A 10,029-nucleotide genomic window follows, 5' to 3' on the forward strand; every position below is an offset into this window, starting at 1 on the left:
CAGCTTTCATATAAAGAACTTTGATAAAGGGATGGAAAACATTAGTCACAGGACTTGGACAATACATGCAAGATTTCAATGAAGTCAAGTACAGCTTCATGTCATTACAGCTGATCAGTAGAGATGTCAAGATAATTTCAGTGCAAACAGGCTCTATCTGTGGTGCATCAGAGCCCAAAGGAGCTTTTTCTGATGGAAACCACAGCCACTGTTTGCCTGTGATATGTATAAAAGAGGAATCAGGCACTAGTATGAGCAGCACAGGCACGGAGAATGGGTAGTAAGACCACCTACACTAAGAGAAAATAACAAAGGAAAACAACAGCTCAAGAAATTTGGAAAGTTACCCTTGCAAATGCAACTATTAAATGAAGCTTTTTAACCAAGGGAAATAAGCCAAGAGGAGTTTCTGTAAGTATGAGATTTTTGCACTTCGAAATATTATCAGAAAAGTATAGCATAGGCAGGGGAACACTTGGTTTTTCTCTTGACATGTAAGTTTCTCAGCATTGCAAAGGCATTTGTGTTGGAAATGTTTCTGATGTATACCCAGCTTTATCCCTATATATACATGAATATTTTATGCAATAGTCAGTGCAAAATAAACTGAATAACATTACATGGGCAATCAGTTAGAACTTTTATATAGCAGTTTCTCTCTGCTGAAAGTTATGCTGGGCACTAAAAGCTGTGGCATTTGGTAGTTTACAGATTCATTGGCACAGAAAAAGGGTGCTGAAAAATCAAAATGTATGTTGTCATTTGAAAGGTAAATAGATCACGTTCTTTGATGTACCAAATCAGTTTTCCTGATATTTCTCCAATATAAAATATAACAAGAGTTAAACAGTCATTTCCAGATCAGTGCTGCTTATTTATTTTACAGACATGAATAACTCCAGCACTTAGATTCATTTATTATCAGTCAGGCAATTCCTTCTGCAGAAGAGTTGCAGCCATGTGACTTTCTCTTTGGTTACCAGTCCTGCAGGAAGCACACAGGTCCTACACATTAAAGAACTTGTGGCCTCGTTGCAATACAGTCTTACAACAAGCAAAGAGAAAGGATACTACACTTTATAAATATTGGGTGAGAAGGGTTCCATGATCCAAGTCGAGTTTTCTGAACACTGCAAAGCTGAATGGAGTAGTTAAGATGTAATTTACTATCTACAATAGATAGGACACTGTGACAGGTAACAGGCTGCTCTCCTGGGAGTTAGACAACCCAAAATTAACCCGCTGCTCCAGGGTGTGGTGTGGCTTTTGTACTACCAGTCTTATTTTAGGGTTAAGACCACTGTCAGCAGAAACACACAACGTCAGACTAATGAAACATAGATTATGCTTCAGTGGAAAGAAGATGTTCCAAATCAGCGCTGGAAAAGATAAAATCAGCATGCTCTGTTCCCTGGTCTATTAGGAAATGAGTCTGACATAAAAAGAAGAGAGAACCACAAAGCCCTGGATGTGTATGCTTGGAAAATGTGTGTTCTCAACAAGCTGAAAGCCTCTAACTCAGATTAAAAAGGCTCCTCAGAACAATAACATTTCCTTACAGAAAAGTCGCTTCCTGCAGCCATCACCGGAAGAAAAAAATAATAATTGACACTTTAAATTCAGATGGAAGTAGCTGAATTAGATTACTTAATATTGCTTCATCTGGTATTTCTTGAGCATCTCTGTGAGTAAAAAAACTACATGAATTTCTTCAGGTTTCAAAAAAGCCACAAAGACTGCATTTCACTTACATTTCAGTGGATACAAGATGAATGATTGCAACATGAAAACACCCAAAATAGAGGGCATTGGTCAAAGTAGCCTAAAATAAGGTGATAAATAATAACCATATGCCAGAATTTAAATGCATAACTTCATCTTAAATATGGAATATGGTGTAGTTTTAAAAGATTGCTTTTAGGCAGAGGGTGAGATGAGTACATACTGGTGGAATGATTCAAAAGTCAGAGATCTAGCAGAGAACATAGTTCAGAGAATTCTGAAGCAGGCAGCAGGCAATGGCCACTGGTAGTCCCATAGGGCTGCAGGGAATGTGAGCAGCAGTTGCAGTGTAGCACTTGGGCAAAGGTATGCAGTTTCAATACCCTGCAGGAAATTTACTGGGTAAAACTCTTATATAATGTAAAGTTGATTATTTATGTCAGGGTAACAAAGAAAACAACACTAAAGGCAAATGAAAACATTTCAGAAAGCTGGGAGACAGAACCTTGTCCTCTGTTTTACTGTGTGTTTCAGTTTGAAGGAAAAAATTGGCTGTAGGCATAATATGTGCCAGTCAACCTCAAAATAAATAAGACTGTTTTGATTTCAGGAAGGTCCATACAAACTTACAGTCTTGTGTAAACTCAGCAGCTGGCATTGCCTGAAAGCCAAAGGAGAAGCACTAAACATACTCCATGTCACAAGAGATTTTTAAAATTTTGTCTTTTTTAGACAAACATTTTTCACTGCTTCATTCCTAATAAACTACACCCTCTTTCATGGATATCATATCTATATAAAAGCAAGTTTTATATGACTTTTATTGACTTTGAGATACATGCTGGACAAATATCAATGTTAATCTCAGACACCTAACAACTTACTCAGCATCATTCAGTTCACATTGAGCTCTGATCTCTGATCCTGGTCACCCTGAGCTTTTGGTGAAAAAAAAAGAAAAAAAAGACTTTTAGTTTCATTCTGCTTTGGCTCAGGCTCAACCTTCAATCTCCTTTCATAACTGGAGAAACAAAGAGGGAAAATTATCAACATTTCTATTCTTCCCTGAGAGATATCCACTGGACTATCTGGTAATTTAAAAAATTTTTTTTAAGTTCTCATGTGTTACAAAAATATATTTTTGTCAAATGCTTCAGAAATGACTTATAGATACAGATCAGGTGCACAAAATAAGAATACTGTTAGAAGTGATTGCACTGCTACATGTAGAGTGAATTATAAGATTTTATTTAAGAAAGCCAGAACTCAGCACAGCAGATTTAAAACTCACATATTTTCCATGTTTAGGAGAATGAGTCCAAATACTTGTTGGATTTGCAAGATATTCAGAGCAGAAGAAAATGGGATCAGTTCTAAGTAAGTACAGATAAGAATCTTATATTCTGCAGTACTTACAGCTGAGCAGGAGGAACAAACCCCTCAAAATTCACAGTGGAGGTTTCTTTGTAAGCTTAAGATCGTGCAAGAGAGGGCAACACCTTCACAAGTGCCCCAGCCAAGCTCCTTCCTGCAGCCAGTTCCTTAACAGCCCATGGGGTGTCCGCCGGCATATCCCACTGGGAGCTCCTTTCATGGGACACAGGCATGGGCCCAAACTCATCCCTGGATTCAGCCCAGATTTGGGCCTGCGAGGAATCTGTAAGCCGGATATTTGGGGTCCATCTTTTAAAAGAATTCAGGCTGCTGGCAAAGGTTGAATATTCACGTAGTGCATGTGAGACATGGCCGAGTGGCTCCTGCAAGTCCTCAGCTGCCACCAGGCTCCATGGGGACCAAGCACTGCCAGGAATTTGGGGGACACATCCCATGGGGGTGGGGGAACGCTTCCATCCAAAATGCCTTCAGCTGGTATCAGACCAGACACAGAACTGATTTATTGAGACATACCCTCCACAGCAATACTGAGGAGAACCTGATGACCCCTGAAACTGCCATTGGGGTGAAGTTGGGTGGCAGAAATCCAGACAGAGTTTCCAACTACTGCACCAGGGTGGTGAGGGGAGCCACTCACAGTGGAGGGTGCACAATAAGTGAACAACAGCTCCCACAGGACACTACAATTTAATTTTTTCAGTCCCAGGTATATAGCCTCAGTTATTTTTGGAGAGTATTTTTTTTTTGAGTGTAATATAAGTTCTTCAGCAAATCCAATCATGTTGCTAATCAGTGCAGCAAGATGTTTGCCATCAGCATAACAGCTGTTAAAGGGCCATTAATAGAGTTCATCATAACCTATTCCCTTACTGCCCTTCATATTCTCCTGATTTTTAAAGGACAATAAAAAGGTAAAAAGGTTTTCCTCTGTGTCAGCTGCCCCATCAGGCAGGGTTCTTTCTGCTTCACAGGTTAATGCTAAAGACAAATAATCAGAAATGGAAATAAGATGGCTCTCCTGCTGATGTTCAGTGAGACAGACGAGATTGTCACTTGTTCTATACAAGCGCTATTGCTGAGAGAGGTGAAAAATTATCTGTCAGGAACAGCAAATATGACTCAGAAGTAGCTTGTAAGGAGAGAAAAAAAAAATCATTCAAAGAACTAGAGATTCTCACTCCCCATAACCACATGCTTTATGAGTTTTTACAGAGAGAAGGCTAATAGCTCACAAGAAGGGAAAAAAAGTCTTTTACTGGCAAGAGTTACTAGAGAGTTATTGATCCCACAGTTCAACAGTGGTAACATTTCTCTTACTCTGTATTTCTTTGACCAGGTCAGTCTAATCAGGAAATCCTGAGAAAATAATCAGCTAGTCATGCCATGTACTTTATCAGAGAAAGAAGGAATTATATCAAGTTATAAATAAATTATAAATCACTATCAATTAAAAAAGCTACAGAGATGCTAATGGCTGTTCTGCAGCAGAAATCTATAAAGCATCATGCAGCACTCATACCAAAGCCAATTTTGATTTTAATTTAAATTTTGAAAAAGCACTGTGGTACTAAGTAGTTGTTGACAAACTTATAGCTCCCATGAAAAGCAAACATTCAATGAGAAGGGATCTTACTCCAAATTTGGCTGATGCATAATGGAAAGCACCTACTGGAATACATCCCCTGTCCTTTCTTTTCCTAACATAAGCATTTTTTTCAAGTTACCAGCATTGGTGTCCTAAAACTGCAATCCCTGAAAATCAGTTGGTGTAAATGGAGTTACATGCACTTAAATGGAGCTACTGCCCTCAAACATTTGTTTTTCCTTAAATTGTTTAGTCTCTCACCTCACTACTTCCATGCTCTTTCCCAGAATCAGGCAGGAGACTCCTACAAGCTTATGAACTTATTGCTTAAGAATAGCAAACATGAAAGTAAAATCTGACTTTAGCCGCCTCCGAGGGCTGTGTAGGTTAGTAATAATGTGTCACACTGCATTGTAAACAACTGGTGAGAGATGGAAGTCCCTTGCAGCTAAGATTGCATTAAACTTTCTTTATTTACCTTATGCCTGGAGCTTCCATTCAGCTCCCAGATAAGTCAGCTTAGATGTTAAAGGCCTTTAAGTATTACAATAAGATCTTGTGCCCTGAAGACTTTACTACTAAACACAAGCATCAATATTTCCTAAATTCTATGATGATTCCTGCCCCCAAAGAAGGTGCTGTCTAGAAAGGCAGTACTTTTCTTATGTTTCTCCTAAGCAGAATTTAAATAAATAAATGAATGCCATTTCTAGAGGAATTACATGGAGCACCTCGAAATGGAACTGCATTTGTTACAGCAAGAAAAATATGTCTCAGCACAGTAAGTACGAGATTTGGGAGTCACAGAAGAGCCTTTTAAAATATAAGTTTCATATGGCTCATATTTAAATTAGGGGCCAAATTTTCAACAATGTAATTAATTTTTCTTATACTTTGAGCCACAGCTAATCCTGCAATAATGCCCTCCTGTTTTTCTAAAGGGTGTCTTTGGAGGAAGTGCTACAATGGTCCCGGTCTTTTGAAAATCTAGTAACAAGCAAATGTAAGTAATTGTGTGTTTGTGTCCCAGATGGATCGCTGGAAAAAGTTCCCACAAAGCAAAATCAATAACTCACGCTGCATAATATATCCTGCCCTATACAGAACTAATGAGAAACAACTTTGTGTGACATGCCCAGCACGCCTCACAGTGAAAACAAACCGAGCATGCTGCAAATGCTTCCCCAAACTTGCCATTTCTGCAATCACATTTAATTCCCTTAAAGGCATGTGATGAGGGCGTGGTTTATCTGCCACATCCCCGCTTAAAGCACTGAATAGCAATTTATATTGGCAGAAAAGTGACAAAGTTCTCTTGGGAAGTCCTGTGTACAGCAAAGACACCATAAAATGGCACAGCTATACAGGGTAACAACCATGGAATACAACTCCAATATTCAGGGATGGGAAGAACTGTAGCTGCAGTAGCAATTCTGAGCTTTCCCACTCCAGCCTCCCTCTGCTTCATACAGGGCTCAGAGCTCTCCCACATTTCTCATATGGGCAGCAGCCCGGAACATCACTGCTGAATTACGTTTTTTAAAATAGCAATGAAAAAGTTAACCACAGCACAAACCTCTAAAAATTACTCCTAGGACTGGCATCATTTTCAAACTGCAGAAAAATTACACAGAGCAAGAAGACTAACAGACAGCATTTGTAACTCTAAAGATTTTGCCATTAAAATCTTAACCAGGAAACAACCAAGTATGTTACAGCACAGGGAGAAACTCCTCAACAGAAAACTGTTCAAAGAGACCAAATTACAGCAGAAGCAGCAGGCACACAAGTGATCATCACCCCTGCCAGATAACAGGCAGTGCTCAACATCTTCCAAAAAATGAAAGGCCAGAATGCTGCACCAGCAAGAAAGTTTGCTTTAAATAAAACACTTGTAGCTTGCAGCAGTACTCAGAATGCTGCCCTTCTTAAAATGCCTCCTTCACTGCACTTAAAAACATTACTAGTTGAATTTTAATTCATTTAAAAGCCTCATGACATCCAAAAATAGAAAGGTGTACTCACATATAAAGCTAGAGACTCTAAACCCAGGGATTTTCAGCTCTTTAGGAAAGGTGAGCAAAGTATTTGCCTACCTTAGATTTACTCTAGGATTAGATTTGCTAGGGAGCCCTGCATGTGCAGGAAAATGCAAGGTTGAAGTGTAGGGGCAATATAGCGCAAATATTTCCCCATTTTGAAATAATCCAATAATATCTATGGGGAACAATCAAGAATTACACTGCTTTATAAATGTCCCTACTGCCTGCAAGGGACTCTAAAGGCAATGCATGTAGACAGGTAATGTAAATTTGGCTTCTGAAATATTTACAGATGGGCCTATGATCTACAAAACCTACTTGAAGACAGAACACAGTGATGAAAACATAGAATTCTGGCTTGCCTGTGAAGCGTATAAGAAGATAACATCCCAGAAGAAAAGGATTTCCGTGGCCAGGAAGCTTTTTACAAGTTACATCCAACCCCAGGCTCCCAATGAGGTGACTACAATATCACAAGCTCTTTTTTTTATAGAAATGCCTGAAGTGTCATGCAGGAGACCAACAACAAATGCCTAGCACCTCTTGTATCAAAAGGAGTGAAAACTTGCTATTCATCCTCCCCCCAAACTCTTCTGCCCACAGAATCTTAATACTTGAATCCACATCTCATCTACAGACAAATCTTCCAACTGTATCCACTAAGAACACAAGCAGCATGCACAACTCAATTAAGAACCAAGTTCTTGGATCTGTTCTAGTCTTTTTTTCTTTTCAACATCAGATCCAGGGACCATTGATATCACTTCACTATATTTTGGATTACGTTGCTTCACTAGATTCTGGATTATGTCATTGCTACATATCTATCTATCTATCTATCTATGCCTGGGCTTTGCAAGAGTAAATATAAATGAACAAAGTAAAAACTCTACCCAGTGCTGTCCCCTTTGCAAAATGAGCAAAAAGAAAGATTCCAAGACAGATTAGCTGGTTTTTTTTTGTTAAGGAAAACAGCAGATTTGTATGTAAAATATCTGATTTTTTTCCCCTGACAAGTGGCTGTAGAAAAAAGTCATTCCTGCTCAGCCAGACATGCTCTATAACCTTTAAATATTCCTGCTTATTACTCTCCTTGCAAAACTAAGCCAACTCTGGCTTTTACTACCACTGCCTCTGGCAGGCTGACATAACTGAAGGATCATGCTTCATTATTTTCTGGTTTATGTGTAACAATAAAATTATTACAGAGTCTCAAAATGCAGCCTCCCTGCTGGCACTGGAGGAGAAGCCAAACCCAGATCAACTGGATTCCCAAATGTTGGCTGAGAACAGTTGCTGCTTTAAATGACTAAACCACTCCCTCTAATCCAAAACTTGAGCAATTTTTAAAGTACCCTCTGTTGGTTTTAAATGCCAGTTGGCACAACAATGCATTCTTGTCTCTTTTTCTCAGTTTTTATTTTTAGTATGTGCAGCTATAGGAAACTCAGCAAGACATTTGCACTTTCAAAAGAGAAATATCAGTATTGCCAACCACAAATTCATTAATCAAATGTAAGGGCTTAAATCAGGACAGTTATAAATAAGCTGTGCCTTTTTTTTTCTAAAATAATGTGTATTTGAATCTTGCTTTTGTTTGTCTGGTTTCTAGAGCTTCAGGACACACCAATTTCACATTTTCTTGATGTTCACTATTAATACAAGAACTAGGCACCAGTCTAAAAAACTAGATGCTCATGAGGATATGAAACATAGTTACATTGATATTTCAGCAGCATTTAAAATGGGGCACTCAAATGATTCCTCTGGAAGAGGAAGATTTCAACTCATGAACGACATCAGCACTAACCAAATCTTTAGAGGTCTTCTCTCAACACTAACAAAGTCAAGCTGAAAACAACCAATAGAACTCATCATGAGCTGATGGATTATCAAAGGGTTCCTTTTATCTGGTGTTTTTGCTGACCACGAGACCTTTCTGCTGTAACACACCTGCACAGCTTCAATTTACCTGCTACAAACCATGAATTGAAGCAGGAAAACTCTAGGAACTAAAACTTCCTGAACAAGGTTGATATATAACATTGATTTTATCTCAGGTCATAACACTTCTAGTCATTTTTTTCCACTGGTAATGTGCACCTCTAGGCACTTGGACTCATCAGAATTCAGACTTCCTCTTCTGGAATCTAACCCTAGCTCTGGGAACAATTCTTAGCAAAGGAAAGCAGGGCTGGATATCAGCAACTTCCAGCTGCTCTTTCCACTGGAGCCACTCCCCATCCAAGCCATGTCCACAGGACAACTTCTGCCTTAATTGTCCCTGTTCTCTTATTCTTCCTAGAAGTAGTGAGCAAACCAAACTCATCCTGCTAAACTCCCCTTTTGCAGCCTTGGGCCCATATTCTGCATGCAGGCCCAGCAACAGAGACTTTACCACTGCTCTTGACCTCCACTAATCACAATAATCAGGATTAAACTGCCGTTTCCATTTGTGTTTCAGATAAACATTGACAGCCCTGCAAGAAAAGCAATTATGAGGAATATTCAAGAGCCAACTCAGTCCTGCTTTGATGAAGCACAGAGAATAATCTACAGGCACATGGAAAGAGATTCCTACCCACGATTTCTTGAATCGCAGTTCTACCAAAAGCTCAAACAGAGTCTTCAAACTAACGGCAACAAGTCAATGGTAACCTAAAGACAATGGTTGAAAATGTAAAAAGGTTTCTTCTGGCACACGTGTTTAAGATTTAAAGTAGACAGGAGAAATCAGGCAGTAGAGGAGTACTATTATTGAACTGTTCAACTGTTCTGTTGATGTTAGAATTCACAAGGCACTATCTTCCCCCCTTCCCAAGGAAGAGTTCTTGTTTTGTTTTCCTCTCCCCTCAAAAAAACCCTAAAAACTATGGAAAACTAAGCATTAAAAAGAAAAAAAAAGCATTTTGCTGCTGGGAAATAAATGTTTATTTGACTATACATTACAGGAGGAAAAAAATATCTGCATTGCTACATTTGTTGTTCTTTTTAGTCTTGTAGTGTCTCAAAGTACAAAGATAAATTTGAAATACAGCAATTTGCTAAATCTTAAACTATGGGGTATATTATTCATGTGGTGTAGAGTTGAGTTTATGCTGAATTATGACATAAAACATATGCTATGAAGGCACTTGATCTACAGTATACTAAAATATTACCAGTGTCTTCAGGTTTTTCTTCAGTGATAAAATTCATTGGTATTTTGCCTTGTTTTTCTGGGTACGGACACACAAACACATTACTTTCCCTTCAGACTCCCTAAGAACGGGATACAAGCAAGCC

General features: G+C 38.8%; 1 protein-coding gene across 1 annotated transcript; it reads left to right on the forward strand.

Moving 5' to 3' along the window:
- The first annotated feature begins 222 nt into the window (after positions 1-222).
- On the forward strand, positions 223-9,648 carry RGS13 (regulator of G protein signaling 13). The gene is made up of 5 exons (XM_032118648.1): positions 223-411; positions 3,031-3,099; positions 5,644-5,705; positions 7,037-7,203; positions 9,209-9,648. Exons 2-5 carry the CDS (start codon positions 3,035-3,037, stop codon positions 9,404-9,406), a joined length of 492 nt encoding a protein of 163 aa, XP_031974539.1. The 5' UTR covers positions 223-411; positions 3,031-3,034; the 3' UTR covers positions 9,407-9,648.
- The last annotated feature ends 381 nt before the right edge of the window (positions 9,649-10,029 follow it).

Source organism: Corvus moneduloides, chromosome 9 (assembly GCF_009650955.1).
Source record: "Corvus moneduloides isolate bCorMon1 chromosome 9, bCorMon1.pri, whole genome shotgun sequence".
Classification (NCBI taxonomy): Eukaryota; Metazoa; Chordata; class Aves; order Passeriformes; family Corvidae; genus Corvus; species Corvus moneduloides.